The 14,951-nt window shown below is 60.0% G+C and overlaps 2 protein-coding genes across 14 annotated transcripts in view; one reads left to right on the top strand and one right to left on the bottom strand.

The window, feature by feature from the left end:
• Positions 1–5,730: 5,730 nt before the first annotated feature.
• On the bottom strand, positions 5,731–11,797 carry LOC140903311 (ectoderm-neural cortex protein 1). 3 transcript variants are annotated; one of them, XR_012156213.2, is made up of 4 exons: positions 11,706–11,789; positions 8,322–10,128; positions 6,330–6,478; positions 5,731–6,074 (listed from the first exon to the last, which is right to left on the bottom strand). XR_012156213.2 is itself a non-coding variant. In XM_073324418.2 (3 exons), exon 2 carries the CDS (start codon positions 10,111–10,113, stop codon positions 8,344–8,346), a length of 1,770 nt encoding a protein of 589 aa, XP_073180519.1. In that variant the 5' UTR covers positions 10,114–10,128; positions 11,706–11,797; the 3' UTR covers positions 5,731–6,478; positions 8,322–8,343. The 3 variants fall into 3 exon arrangements, 1 of the variants encoding a protein (XP_073180519.1); XR_012156214.2 differs by having other exon boundaries at positions 5,731–6,069; XM_073324418.2 differs by having other exon boundaries at positions 5,731–6,478; positions 11,706–11,797.
• Positions 10,436–14,951, top strand: part of SAXO5 (stabilizer of axonemal microtubules 5) — a 24,313-nt gene continuing 19,797 nt past the window's right edge. For 8 of the 11 annotated variants that reach the window (XM_073324427.2, XM_073324423.2, XM_073324425.2 and 5 more), the window contains exons 1-2: positions 13,249–14,258; positions 14,811–14,942. The gene's annotated coding sequence lies outside the window, so the exon portion shown is untranslated. Of the gene's footprint in view, positions 10,785–13,248; positions 14,259–14,810; positions 14,943–14,951 lie in introns of those variants that run through there. The other 3 variants (XM_073324424.2, XM_073324420.2, XM_073324431.2) reach the window with 2 other exon arrangements.

Here is a 14,951-nt window from a genome sequence, read left to right as displayed (position 1 = left end):
CCCTTTAGGAAGCAGAACACTTTGCACCCAGTACTGACATGGGCTTGGAGGGGGGCCTGGCAGGCAGCGTACCCCTAAGGCATGACGGCCAGCTCAGCATGGATGACGCTGTTCCAGTATTTCTGTGACAGGTGCCTTTCCGGTTATCTGAAAGCTCTTTTCCCTTCAGTCACGTTTGGATGTTTGGACAAGACTAAATCATACACCCAGTAACTACTGGCGTGGTCCAGGCATGTAATTGAGACTCTTCAAAGTGAGGATTAAGGAGCATCCTCTGCGTTCCTTGGCTAGCAGGATGGTGGCTGCAGCACAGGGCCTCTTGGGGAGGGGTAACTGTGACCGAACTAAGCATGAGGAGCGGGAGAGTGTCCTAGGAACATCTCCACCCCTAGCTTACGAGGCAGCAGAGGACGATGGATAATGAACGGAGCCACGCGTGATCTTCGCCAGCCGTGAAGCGAGAGGTCCCAACGTTACCGCTCTGTCAGAGAGGATTACGTGGGCATCCAGCCTGAGGAGGAGGTAAGGCCTGAGAGCAGCTGGGCTGGCCTGGTATGTCCCCCGCGTGCCAGTAGCAGGAGACGACTGCCAGGGTGCAGCTGGGAACCCAAGGGGAGGAATTGCGGGAACGTTCGCCTCAGCGTTTGATTCTCTAACCGAGGCTGCTGCTTGTGACTCGGCGTGTTCCAAGCACTGCAGCCACCTGGGCCAGGTGCGGCGTGGGGGCCCAACTAGGCACCATTGCGACAGCCTGTTAGCTGTCAGCAGGCCCCCCATGCGCCAGAGCCGGCTGGCAGTGAATCCTAGAATCTCAGGGTGGGAAGGGACCTCAGGAGGTATCTAGTCCAACCCCCTGCTCAAAGCAGGGCCAATCCCCAATTTTTGCCCCAGATCCCTAAATGGCCCCCTCAAGGATTGAACTCACAACCCTGGGTTTAGCAGGCTAATGCTCAAACCACTGAGCAATTCCCTCCCCGAATCTTTTCAGTTCAGCCTGGCCTCGGCTGCTGGTTCTGTGACTGTGGCTTCTCAGCTTTTTCTGAAAGTCAGGATTTAAAGCGAGAGACCCAGGGCTGGTCTGCAGACTGGGGTTTCTTGGCCCTTCAAATGCCAGCTGCACAAGGGACTTGAGGAGCTGCCAGGCTCCACTTCCTGCTGAACACTGGGCCATGTGTGCCAGTTGCCCGGCAGTGTGGCCATCAGGGGGAGGGTCGGTCTGTCTAGTATCTGACACCTGCTCAGTGTTGAAGAATCTGGTTGTGCAGCTCCCAGGCTGTGCGAGGGGAACGGGCTCTGGGAGGGTGAAGTCACAGGGCTGGGCTGCGAGGACAGCGAGGTGTACAGCCATTGTTCTCGCTTGGCAGGAGTGCGCCCGGTGGCCAGGCCAGTCTCCACGCTGTGAGGGTCTCACTATTCTGCTGCAGCACAGCTGTTGTAGGACGTCCCGGGCCCGGAGGGACAGGCCACTTCTCCGATAGCTCGGGCCAGTGCCGCAGGAGGCTTTGAGGTGAGAGCTGTGGCTGGGAGCTGCTTCAGGGCCTTCTCTCGCTGCTCACATCCCATGGGAGGTGTTAGTCTTTGGAAGGGAATGCCAAGCCTCGTGCTTCCTGGGGCGGTGCTTCCTCAGCAGGTTCCTAGGCGGCTGGAGCCCTCCAGCAAGGTGGGGCGGGAGAACAGGGACTACTGGGCCCCACAAGCAATCTGGGTTCCCGCAGCATAAAGGCCTTGGTTGTCAAAGCAGGGGCCACTCCTATTCCCCAGGCCCATTCTCAGGGCCAGCGAGTGCTGGGCCTCGATACAATGGTGCTGGGGACACCCAGGCCCAGCGGGATCTGTGCACTGCCCTGGCAGGGGGCCAGGCCTGGGCCTCTCCATGCTGAGGCTGGTGGACAGGGCTTGGATTACACTGGCAGTCCCAGCAGGCAGGTCCCCGCAAGGGGATGCGGTGGCTGTGTAAAGCTCTGTGCCCAGCAGAGCAGCGTGCACAGGGGAAGGAGGGAGGGAGCAGACTGGCTCAACATGCCAGGCAAGTTTGGCTTTCAGGTGGGGCTGGGCCAATAACTGCTATGAAATATTTACTGTTGTTTCCTGTCCGGAGCGTGGCCTGGGCAGCAGCTGCCTAGAGGGACTCCCTTGATCTTAGAAGTGCTCCAGATAAGGCAGTTGAGGGGTTTCGATAAACATCCTGCTTAGAAACAAACCCTTATTCTCACTGCCTCTCTCCATCCCCCAACCACCCAGCTAGAGCGACTCCTAGCCAGTCCGTATAATGCTGTGGGAGGCTTATTGCTGCTGGAGAAGAGGGGACTCATTAGCCTGTGGCTGCTCATCGCTGAGATGGACCCCGGTGGTTCCCAGGGCTGCCTTCCCTCCTGAACCATGGCTCTGGCATGGCACCGGGAGTCCCTGGGCTAACCCAGCTATCAGGCCGTCGTGTGACTGGGGAACAGAAACACTGTCCTGGGCAGGGCCAGCTCCTGCTTCTCCTGCTGCCACCTGCACATGAGTGCTCAGCTGAGCGAGGTTCACAGCCTGGCACAGTGCCCTGCCTAGCCGCTGGGTGGTGACTCACTGAGGCACCAGTGCTTGGCCGCTGGTCTGTGCTGAGCACAGCATGGGCTGTGACTGCTCAGTAGCTGGTTAGCATGCTGGAAACAGCCTGGCCTAGGCTGGCTGCTCATTAACGTGCTCATCCTTGGGCTGCTGATAAGATCATAGAGCCTTGCCGGTGACTGAGGAAACACGGTGCCGGTCAGACAGGGCAGCTGGTTTGAAATGTTCACTGCTCCTTCCTGACGTCTGCAAACTGGTTTGTGCTGCTGAGCGGTTTAAATGTCCCCAGCCAAGCCCAGAACGTCCAGGGTCCTCTCCAGGCAATCACGCAAACCAAAGAAACCGACTCAAAGGGAAGCCGCAGCAGCTTTGGAGGCTCCTGGAACTGCGCTGTAGGGCAGTTGTGCAAGTCAGGTCCAGTTTGCTTGGGGCTTTGTGTACAATCAGGCCTGGACATTAACATTGCACCAATTATGTGACCAGTCTGGCTAAGGGGAGGCACACGCCCAGCCATGGGAGCCTGTGCCCAGGAAATCCCGTGGCTGCCAGTGCCAAAGGCTGTCTGGTTCAAGCAGTGTTCAGTCTCGAATGGTTAGTTCAGGGGGGTTTCTGCTCCCGTGAGCAAACAGCCCCTGAAGCGGATCTGCAGCTTCTGCGGAAGGATTGCAGCCCTTTCAGTCTAAGAGGTGCTGATGTGGTTACGGTTCGTTTCCCAGCTCCCAAGTGGATCCACGTGCAGATGCCAAACGAAGGAGCCGAAATCTCCAGCCAGGAAGGCGGGTCTGTGTTGCATGTGGCTGGGGGCCATGGGGCTAAGGCTTCCCCAGGTGTCCCCTCTGTAGCACTAGAAGCCGCACTCGATGGGGAGAGGGCAGAGCTGGGGGCAGGGCAGTGCTCAGTGCGGAATGGCAAGGAGGCCAGAGCAACCCACTGCAGTTTCTTGGTCTTTATTACACAGCAGCCAGGGCCCTTTGCTGAGCAAACGGATCCAGCCACGGAGGAGGCAGCTGGTGCCGTTTCCCCATGAGAGGCAGAGTTTGCTCTAAAGGTAGTGCAAGGCGGGGAAATGACTCGCGGATGCTTATGAAGGCTCCAGCACAAGGGCCCCTCAAAGAAAAATGCTATGCCCAGAGCTCAGATAACATCCCAGCGCCATGGGCAGGAAGCAGATGGAGACTCAGTGGTGCTGAAGCAGCAAAACCAACGTTGTTCTTGTTGTAAAAGCAGGAGGTGGCTGAGAACCGGAGCTCCGTTGCCTGGCAGCATGAACAAAACAGGGGCTACACAAACAGCCATGAATGAAACCTTGAGTGTTGAGCTTATTGGAGTCAAGTTGGACTTTGCCTGCCCCTTGAAAGCAGCCGCTGGTTTAAAGGGGAAGGAGACACTTCCTGCTCAGTAACAGCTGAGATTAGATAAGGAAAGGGAGGCAACCCTGCTGGGTTCTAGCCCCAGCTCTCCAGCTGTCTGGCTTTGTGAGCTGAGGCCTCAGTTTCCCCCTTTGTGAAACACCATTGGTACATGCCTGCCTGCACTGCTCAATGGCAGAGCCGGCAGGTGCAGAGAGCTGCAGCCCTCATGTCACTGCGTTTCAAGCAGGCTCTCCCCCGGATGGAGCTGCCGGCTCCTCTCCCTACCTTGCGCCTGGCCCCCCAGCTGTGCCGCAGGCTCAGCAGGAGAGTAGGAGGAGACACAGTGTGAGTAAACGTTACGGGGAGAGGCACCCTGGTGCACAAGCGGGCAGCAGGAGCCCTAAACTAGACTGTGGCTCAGGGGACGAGCTTGCAGAAACTGCATCTGCTCTACCTGCAAAGGGCAGCCCTTCCTCCCTTTCACACCAGGCTCTCTGCCTGCCCAGGGGCTGGGCTCAGCCGGTGATGTTGACTTTTAGCTTGTCAGCCTGAAAACAAATGAAGGTTCAAACCCAAACGGCGCTTTTCCCCGACAGTCAGACACTGGATCGCACGTACAGTTTGCCTCCTGTGAGCAAGTTCTGGTGTTTCCAAACTTCAGCCCAAATCTTCATAGCAGGCTGCAGCTCCAGACTTAAATTGCTGGCGGCAGCAGGCCCCAGAGCTGACTCTGCTGCAGGAGACCAAGTGAGGGGAAATGAGAGAAGTTTCAGCCAAACAGTGCTGTTTTTAGACACTTCTACACGTGCAGCCAGCATAGCAGCTCCTTTGGGAGCTGGCTCCGGTTGCTGATGCAAACTAGAGTCCTGCAAGGAGCTGGGTTTTAACAGGAGCTGTCGGAGCTCCACCCAGCCCCAGGCTGTGCAGCTGGGATGGAAAGCTCAGCCTGTGGGAAGGGGCAGCCCTGGGCGGTGGGGTTCTAGCCCTGCTACTTCGGCGCTCTGACATTGAGCGAGGCCCTGCCGCAGAGGTGCTTGTTCTTGGGAGAAAGGCTTTGTCACAAGCACTGGTACGTGCTGCTCACAGTTGGCTAATACGTTTTGCTCGCATTCCATGCCAGGGGTTGGGCTCGAGCATTCCTACAGCTGTCTGCAATGGTAGTTTGGACCCTGGTCAGGTCCACGGTGTAGCCGAGGGCCGGCTGTCCCTGGAAAGAGCCTCCCACCTGGTGCCACCTCCAGCAGCCAGGGCAGCCTTTTTGTTCCCTCCTCCATTGCAGGCCAACTGGAGTGCCCCAGGGGCACCCGTGATACAGGAATGGCCTGAGATCATATGAAGCCCGTTCAAGGCAATCACTCGTCTTGAATGCAAACAGACATTTTAAAAGGAACCAGAAGCGATTTTGACAGGGCACTGAGCAGCCATGTTCGCACAGCTCCTAAATGCTGTATTTCCTTCTAGTGCCCGGGAGCGTGGCACTGCAATAGAGAAGCATTAGCTCTTAGCACGTCTCCTCCCTCCCCTCTGCCCAGCCAGCAGAAAAGGCACTATGTGTGAAAGGCAGGTAATAGCTTCTCTCGCATGTAGGAGGGAGAGAGCTTTCCCCTGAGTCCATCAGAGAAGGAAGATGAATGTGTGACCTGTCCATGCCAGGACATGCTGTGGGTGCCAGTCCCATCAGCACAAGGTTTGGACGGTGCAATTGCTCTAAGAACACCCTTCCCCTCTGCTGCTGCTAAACACCATCTATGGGGCCAGCCGGCGAGTGTGAGAGAAGAACCCTAATTAGGCGTGCAGCTTTTTGAGCAACAACCTCAAGAGGCGGTGGGTTTTATTAGGGTTTATTGAAGCAGCTCCAGGCTGCCGTATAAAAAACATTGTACAGAACCAGCTCACGGGCTGTCGACAAAGTGTTAAGACATTTCATGCACTTGTCACTGGTGCTGCAACAGAACCCAGAGGCCAGCTGCTCCTGGTTAGGAATCTTGCTCTGTCCCTGGCAGTGAACAATAGTTCCATCAGAAATACTGGTTTGCTCACTCGCAGTTGTGAAACAGCCACCTGCCTCCCGAAGTGCTGCAGATCTTGGTGACGGCATGCATGACTGGCAGTGCAGGGGCAGCTGTGGGAAACACGAAGGGGTCCTCCCTTCTTAGGCTGATGCCTGCACTGAAAAAAGTGACAATGTCTGTAAAGGAAACAGACTACATCCCCACAGCTCCTGCTGGGAGATCCCTTGCATGTAAGGGCAAGAATGGAAAATCTGTCCTTCCACACCGGCATCTCAAGGGAGAGCCGGGCAGCCAGCCTGGCTGGAGCTTTGCCCACCAAGCTCCCTTTAGAATCTATCCTAAGCCCTCCGAAACCGTTGTGACTTTGCAGCCAGTTATTTGACACCAAAGGGGCCTGTCCTGCCCTGCACACCTGGTGCTGATGGGTTCCATGTCCATTGGATTGTGGGGCACCCCAATGATTGACAGGTTGTGCTCTACTGCCCAGGTCTTGCGTGCGGATTCTTGGTGAAGTGAGAAGCTGGTGAAGTGGAACATGAAACTTGCTGCTTCTGGTGAAACCTGTAACGCAGAAGGGGTTGTCGTGAGAACGCTAAGCAATGAAACCAGAACCATTTGCTGGGAACAGAAACTGAGGCAAGGTTAGGGCTTAATTTGTGCCAGGGCTTGCCAGGGCTGAGCCCCAGCACCTCAGGGCTTGCTGCATCAGTTATGAATGTAAAAAAAACATTGCTTAAGCTCCAGCACCTCTTTCATTACAAATTAAGCACTGGGAAAGGTGAGTCCACGCCCCTCAACCTGGCCTTCTGTAGCAAGCCTGCCTGCATCCAAAAAGGTATGTCCTGTAAGGCGCAGGATTTTACATCTGCATGCAGATGCGGTCGCCCCTTCTCAGAAAAAATAGATTGGAATTGGAGAAGGTTCAGAAAAGCGCAACAAAAATGATTAGGGGTATAGAATGGCTTCCGTATGAGGAGAGATTAATAAAACTTGGGACTTTTCAGCTTGGAAAAGAGCCGACTAAGAGGGATATGACAAAGGTCTATAAAATCATAAATGGTATAGAGAAAGTAAATAAGGAAGTGTTATTTACTCCTTCTCATAATACAAGAACAAGGGGCCACCAAATGAAATTAATAGGTAGCAGGTTTAAAACAAATACAAGAAAGTATATTTTCATGCAATGCACTGTCAACCTCTGGAACTCCTTGCCAGAGGGTGTTGTGAAGGCCAGTACTATAACAGGGTTCAAAAGGGAGCTAGATAGATTCATGGAGGATAGGTCCATCAATGGCTATTAGCCAGGCTGGGCAGGGATGGTGACCCTAGCTTCTGTTTGCCAGAAGCTGGGATTGGGTGACAGGCCATGGATCACTTGATGATAACCTGCCTGTTCATTCCTTCTGGGGCATCTGCCATTGGCCACTGTCAGAGGACAGGACACTGGACTTGACAGACGTTTGGTCTGACCCAGTATGGCCATTCTTATGTACAGGGAATATTTGGCTGTATTTAACAAACTCATCCAGACACAGGATCATGGGTAAGAGAAGCAGAATGAAAGGCCTCGCGATTTGTCCCACTTCGGCACCAACTCCACTGAGAGAGAGTCCAGAGAGGGTTAATTCCTGTTACAACTTTTTTTAAATTAATAGCTCCTGCAGCAGGAGGTAAGTGGCATGAATGGGACCAGCGGATAATTAGAAGGAAGAGACCCTGTGTTTATATGTAGACAGGGCTTGTCTTACAAATGCAATTACAAGCCATACTGGGACTAAATCCCAGCTGTAATCTTCGCCTAGCACCGGCTCTCCTATCCCCACAAGTGACTGCTATTTGAGTGTCCCTGGCAGACTGATCCTGGCACTGTGAGGAGTCTGTGCTAAAACAAACCACTCTGTTATTTATGGCAACCAGCTCTATCTTTGGGCTCCTGCCGTTTGCTGCAGGCAGACTTGGAGTTGCCCCATGATAATGTAGTGATCAGCAAGCCGGGCTGTCCCATACCGTGGACATCAAATCCCATCTGCCAACAGCATTCCCCAAAGGTTTCACATAGGATAGGACTCTGGGGAAGTGCTGAGATGCCAGATGGAGCATTCTCCCCATCCAGTTATGTATACAGCCCTCCTCTCTCTAATACCCTACGGCCTAGAGGGACTCTTCCTTCTTCACTGGTTGGGGTCTTCCATGTCACCTGCAAATGCAGTCTGAAAGCTGGGGTTTGACTGCGAGGCTGCTGGGTAGAGAACTTGAGCCAGGACAGAGCTCCCTCTCCCAGCAGGCAGCCCTCGCTAGAGAAGCCATGCCAACATCTCTCAGCCTGGAAGGTTAACCTGTCTGCTTCTGTGCCCTGCTGGAGCAGAGAGGTCCCAGGGGGTTAGTGTGAAGGGTAAGGACTTACCGTTCCAGTCCTGGAGCGAGGCTCAGGCAGACAGGTATTTCCAAGTGCTGACGAAGGCGGTGGGGATGAGGGAGTAGGGCACCGTAGAGACACTGCTCCAGGTGTCGGAGGAGGGGTCGTAGCAGTCCAGAGTTTTGCAGCGCTGGGCCCCACAATAGCCCCCTACCACATAGAGCCTGTTTCCAGATGTGACAGCGCGACAGCTGATGCGTTTAGCAGTCACGTCACCGAATTTGGACCACTGGTAGGTGTCGCTGTGGAAGCGGTACGCGGAGCTGGCCGAGAACTCTGTGTCTCCCCCGATCACGATCACGTGGTTGCCCACTACGGCGGCAGCCGTGTAGCGCCAGGGCTGGGGACAGCTGGCAGGCACCGTCCAGCGGTTCTGGCCAGGGTCGAAGCACTGCACTTTGGGCAGCTTCTCCTGGTTCACGCTGGTGCCACCAAAGACAAACAGCTTCCTTTTGGCCCCCACCACAGCAGCGTTGCTCACGCCCTCCCGGAGAGGGGCTACCAGGGACCACTTGTCCGACTGGGGGTCATAGTGTTCGACCTGCTTGAGAGAGACGGAGGGCGAAGCTGGGAAGGAGCTGCTCACTGCTGTGTGGCCTCCGACCACATAGAGACAGTGGTCCAGCTCAGCAGAGCCATGGCCAAACCGGGCCACCAGCATGGGCGTGGCTTTTGCCCACTCATCGTGGAGAGTGTCATAAACCCAGACGTCTTTGGAGGCGCTGTTCTCGGAACCCTTACCGCCAGTGACGTAGACTTTGCAGCCAAGGGCACAAGCGCTGCACTCCTTGCGCGGGCTTGGGATGTCGGTGCGGGGGATTATCTCACTGGTTTGACGGTCAACCACGTAGATTTTGTCACACACGAATGTCTGGCCCCCGAGCAGCAGCAGGGCCTGGCTGACCTTCCGAGGCTGGGCACAGAAACCCGTCACCAGCCCATCATTCTGAAGGATCTTCATCTTGCAGCGCACGGCGTCGGCCACGATCTCCCCTCCCAGCTTGTGGCTGGTCACCAGTTCCTCGGCGGCCACCTGGTTCCGCAGGTAAGATTCTGGCAGGAGGGCCAGACGGACTGAGCGCAACAGCTCTGGCAAGTCCCCGTGCCGCTGCGGCAAGTCATACCGGATCCAGCCGATGACAGCCTCATACACCAGGCTCTCGTCCTCCACCTCCAGCTCCTCACTCTCCACCAGCTCCAGCAGCTTGTCTTTGGGCAGCTGCAGGAAGTCGTCGGTCTGGTAGAGAGACGTGAAGTTGGCCAGCGCCATCCTCCAGGACAGCTCCAAGAGCCTCTCACAGCAGTGGGCGTATGACAGCAGCAGCATGTTCAGGCAGTTGGCTGGGTGCAGGTTTTTCTCCAGAAAGTCGGCCGAGGCTTCGCGGATGTCCTGGAACTGCAGCATGTCCCCAGCCTCCAGCAGGGACTCCGCGTTCTCCTCATTGATCAGCACCCGAGCCGAGTAGATGTAGTCCAGCAGCAGCTCCAGGACCTCTGGGTGCAGGGAATTGTGGAAGTTGACTTCCGTATCTTTGCTTTCCTTCAGCCCGCCGTTGAACATGGCATCGAAGTACCGACTGCAGGAGGCCAGCACAGCCCGGTGGCAGTGGAAGGCTTGGTTCCCCGCCCGCAGCACCACGTCGGTGAAGAGATGCCGCTTACGCAGCAGGTTGAGCTGGGTCAGGAGGCTGTCGGCATGGCCAGGCTTGTGGAAGAGCTGGATGTTCATGGAGCCGGAGCTGGAGCGGGACTTCCGGTTCTCGTGATTGCTGACGGACATGGTCGCAAAGCTAGTCTGAAAGGAAAACAGCCGTGACCCTGGGCTCCAGTAAGAAAATCCCCACCTGTTTCTCTCCTGCCTCCCCCAGGCGGCTCTCCAGCGGGCTCACACTCCTGCAACTAAGTGCCACTCCACCCACGTCAGCCCCTGGAGAACACAGGAGAGAGCAGCTCTGGCAGCATGGGCCCTGGAGCGAAACCGCTAGGCTGTGCTGAGAAGCTGGGTAGCCCAAGTCCAAGATGAGAAGAAAGTGAATCAAAGGGGGGAGGGAGTGACAGGAAAACTGTCATCGCAGCCACTGTGCAAGCTGGCCAAGGGCCCAAGGGCTGAGTTTAGTGTGAACTCGACAAGGGGCTGCGGGGCCCGAAGGTCGTGTTGGTAAAGTTCCAGCTACGCACTGTGCAACTCGAGAAAAGGCCCTGAGAGGAAAACTACACAACCTCAGGCAGCCCCGTCTCGCTCCCCACCCACCGCGGGCAGCAGGCTGTCCCGTTCCAGTCTCCTCCTCCCCCCCAAAACTAGAACAGACCCCCCCTAACTCCGGGCCTCCCAGGAGACGGGCGTGGGGGGCGAAGGGTGGGCGGGCAGCGGCTGCCCTACTGCAGTGGCCCGGGGCGTGGAACAGGCCCCGGGGGCCGGCGCGAGGCACGAAGCGAAGCCGCCTCTCCCCGGTGAGTCACAGCCCCGGGGCGCCCCTGCCTCCGAGCGGCACCGCGCCCATGCCCCTTCCCGGGCAGAGCCGCGCCCTGCCCGCCGGGGAGCAGCCCCCGAGAGACCGGGGGGGCCCGGCGCTGCTAAGGGGGGGGCCCGGCTGGGAGGGGGGGGCCCGGCCCCGGTAAGTGGGGGGGCCGGCTGGGAGGGGGGGCTCGGCCCCGGTAAGTGGGGGGCCCGGCTGGGAGGGGGTTCGGCGCTACTAAGGGGGGGGCCCGGCTGGGGGGGATCGGCGCTGCCAAGGGGGGGGGCCCGGCTGGGGGGGGGAATCGGCGCTGCCAAAGGGGGGGCCCGGCTGGGGGGGGGAATCGGCGCTGCCAAAGGGGGGGGCCCGGCTGGGGGGGGGAATCGGCGCTGCCAAAGGGGGGGCCCGGCTGGGAGGGGCCCGGCGCTGCTAAGGGGTGGGCCCGGCTGGGGGGGGGGATCGGCGCTGCCAAAGGGGGGGCCCGGCGCTGCCAAAGGGGGGGCCCGGCAGGGGGGGGGGGCTCGGCCCCGGTAAGTGGGGGGGCCGGCTGGGGGGGGGATCGGCGCTGCTAGGGGGGGCGGCCCGGCTGGGGGGGGGCAGGCCGGCTGGGGCAGTCAAAGCAACCGGACGCTTCCGTACGGCGCGTTCCGCGCGGGGCCGCACGGAGCCCGGGCTGCAGGACGCGGCGCGGCGGGGGCAGAGGCCGGGCGGGGGGCGGCGCGGGGGCGGGCGCCGGGCCCGGTTCTGCCCTCTGAGCGGGCGCCGCGTGCAGGCCCGAGCCCCGCGGGGGACCCCAGGCCGGGCCCCCCAGGCCGGGCCCCCCGCGCCGGGCGCAGCGGCCGGCCCAGCCGTGGGGGCAGCGGACGGAGCCAGGTCCCGGACGGACCCGCGCAGGGCCCCGCTCCCCCGCACTCACCGGCGGCCCGGGACGCGCCGCTCCGCCCCTCACCCGCGCTCCGCGACTCTGGGCCGCCGCCGCCCGCCCCGCGTCCTTCCCGAGCCGCCCGCCCCGCCCCCTCATTGAGATGCAGCGCCCTGAGCCAATCGGCGCCCGACACCCTGCGCGGCCTCGCCGCGGCGCATGCGCGCTCCCACGGCCGGCGCGGGGGGGCTGCGCGTAGGGCCCGGCCCAGCAGAGAACTCGGGCGTCCGGCTCCAGCCCGGCGCCCCCCGGCCTGGGCGCGGCCCCCGGCTGCCTGGCGCCTGTGGGGCAGGGCTGCCGTGGGGCGGAGCGCCCGGCCCGGGCCCCCCCGCGGGCCTGTCTGGGGCGCCCGGCACCTGCCCCTCCCATGGGGGCCCCGCCTTGCTCCCCGAGCGGGCCCGGCCCGGCCCGGCCCGTCCCCCCGCGGCACCATGTAGCCCGGAGGCTGGAGCCCTGCCAAGCCGCGCACGGCCGCTCCAGTTCAGCCTCAGCGACCCTGCACCCCGGAGCCCGGCCCCCGCCAGAGGCCTTGGCGCTGGGGACCAGGGAGGGGGCTGCCGGGGGGGGGTTGAGCGCTGGGGGCCGGGGAGGGGGGGGTTGAGCGCTGGGGACCGGCGAGGGGGGTGCCGGGGAGGGGGGGGGTTGAGCGCTGGGTGCCGGGGAGGGGGGTGCCGGGGAGGGGGGGGTTGAGCGCTGGGGACCGGGGAGGGGGGTGCCGGGGAGGGGGGGGTTGAGCGCTGGGGACCGGGGAGGGGGGTGCCGGGGAGGGGGAGGGGTTGAGCGCTGGGGACCGGGGAGGGGGGTGCCGGGGAGGGGGGGGGTTGAGCACTGGGGACCGGGGGGGGGTGCCGGGGATTAAGCGCTGGGTGCCGGGGAGGGGGGGTGCCGGGGAGGGGGGGGTTGAGCGCTGGGGACCAGGGAGGGGGCTGCCGGGGGGGGGGTTGAGCGCTGGGGACCAGGGAGGGGGCTGCCGGGGGGGGGGGTTGAGCGCTGGGTGCCGGGGAGGGGAGTGCCGGGGAAGGGGGTTGAGCGCTGGGGACCGGGGACGGGGGTGCTGGGGGGGGAGGGGGTTGAGCGCTGGGGGCCGGGGAGGGGGCTGCCGGGGAGGGGGGTTGAGCGCTGGGGACCGGGGACGGGGGTGCCGGGGGGGGAGGGGGTTGAGCGCTGGGGGCCGGGGAGGGGGGTGCCGGGGAGGGGGAGGGGGGTTGAGCGCTGGGGACCGGCGAGGGGGGGGGTTGAGCGCTGGGTGCCGGGGAGGGGGGGTGCCGGGGAGGGGGGGGGGTTGAGCGCTGGAGACCGGGGAGGGGGGTGCCGGCGAGGGGGAGGGGTTGAGCGCTGGGGACCGGGGAGGGGGGTGCCGGGGAGGGGGGGGGGTTGAGCGCTGGGGACCGGGGGGGGGTGCCGGGGATTAAGCGCTGGGTGCCGGGGAGGGGGGTGCCGGGGAGGGGGGGGTTGAGCGCTGGGTGCCGGGAGGGGGGTGCCGGGGAGGGGGAGGGGGGGTTGAGCGCTGGAGTCCGGGGAGGGGGGTGCCGGGGGGGGGGGGTTGAGCGCTGGAGAAGGAGCCCAAGCTGCAGCGTCTACACGCCTGTCCATTCCTGCCGTAGCCTGAGCCACGTCCACAGACCCAGGCGCTGGGGCGCGCTGCTGCCGGGCTCCCCCCTTCGCCTTGTCCATGTGCCCGAAGAGCGGAGTCTGCCAGCAGGCCTGACGTGGGCGCTTTGCTGCTACCGGAGCGTACCTGTTATGGGCCGAGTCGGGACAGGCAGCCTTGGTGCGAAACTGCACCACGCCCAGCCCGTTTGGAAGTGCAACGCTGCCTTATGTCCGAAGGAACAAACACATAACCGGCTCTGCGCCTGGAAAGAGTGGGCGGGGGCCTCATTACACTCACCTCCCCTTTGGGAAGTACCTTGAGGTCCACCGTTGGAAAGCACTGCGTCTCCACAGTACTAACAGAGAAGGGGAAGGGCATTTGCCACATCAGGGCTCACCAACCCTGGCCTTGAAGACCGTATCTGAAAGCTGCATGGCCTCTGAACCTCTCCACTTGCAGTTTCAGAGCAGGATGTTGTTATGTTTCCTATGTGTGGAGTGTTATTGATAGAGCTGGCCCTCAGTGAGCAGAGACATTCACTGGGTCTCACTGATAAAGGGCCATAAACACAGTAGCCATGGGTCTGAGCCATCACTCTCAGTCACACAATATAAAGCTCAGAGTGGCTGATTGGAGCCCTTCCAGCTCATAGCTTGCTGACAGCAGGGCCGTGGCTAATGAATCAGTTAGAACTCCCATTGCAGAGCAAACATGCTTTCCTGTAATGTGGTAGAACAGGGACTGAATGGGAACAAAGGCCCAGCGGCTGCTGCAGAAGGGGAAAATGTATTACTCTTTCTCAGACTCGTTCTATGGTGGAGAGAGACGTTCACCAGTCAGTGACTCTGCCTTCAAATCACTTGTGGGGACGTTTGGTGTGCAAATAAGAGCAGTTGAGCTGGAGCAAGTGCAGGGCTGGACAATCTCTGCAACAAGCAACAGCTGCCTAACCAGTAAGTGATAAAGGAAGCATTACTTTATGGTAAATTGTAACCATTCTAGAAAGGGGTCATAGCTGGGGCCAGAACTAATTCAGAAAGTAGCCTTTACCATTTCAGAACTGGTCCATGATATTAGGACTCCAGTTACAGACACCTAAACTGGTTTAAACCATGCTTAATCTGCATTAAGATAATGCACCTCTTTCCCCTTGGCTCAGTGCTATAGTATCTGTGCTGTTGCCCACTGCTGGACACAAGAAGCATGTGTACAAGAAAGCAGCAGTAAAACATTCTCATGTGGTGAGAAGTGGCCAATCTGATAGTAGCAGTAAAGCGCTGATGTGTTTAAGCATGGTTACTGCAGCCAAGTACAGGGGATGCCACTTGCCCTCCCACTTCAAGGGAACAACACTGGCCCAGAAGCAGGGTTACTCAGGTCATCCATCCAGTTGGAGTGCACTGGAAGGCCTGATGCAGATAGGGAAGAAAAGACAAGGTTCTTGTGCTTCTCTTGCTGATGCTCGGCAATTTGGTGTCTTGACCAGATGCTTTGTTTCCTGTCAGTGACAGCAAGTGCTGAGCCAAGTCCAGCAACATGCTTCCTCCGTGCCAATCCCCACATGGCAGCAGGATGAGCCAGGCAAGCAATCATGCAGAAAATAAGGTGAACTCAGAGGCGAACTTCCCAGAAGGCTGGTATGTGAT

This window comes from Lepidochelys kempii, chromosome 25, assembly GCF_965140285.1.
Source record: "Lepidochelys kempii isolate rLepKem1 chromosome 25, rLepKem1.hap1, whole genome shotgun sequence".
NCBI lineage: Eukaryota > Metazoa > Chordata > Testudines > Cheloniidae > Lepidochelys > Lepidochelys kempii.
The sequence above is the reverse complement of the archived record's forward strand: the minus strand, read 5'-3'. Positions and strand labels throughout refer to the sequence as shown.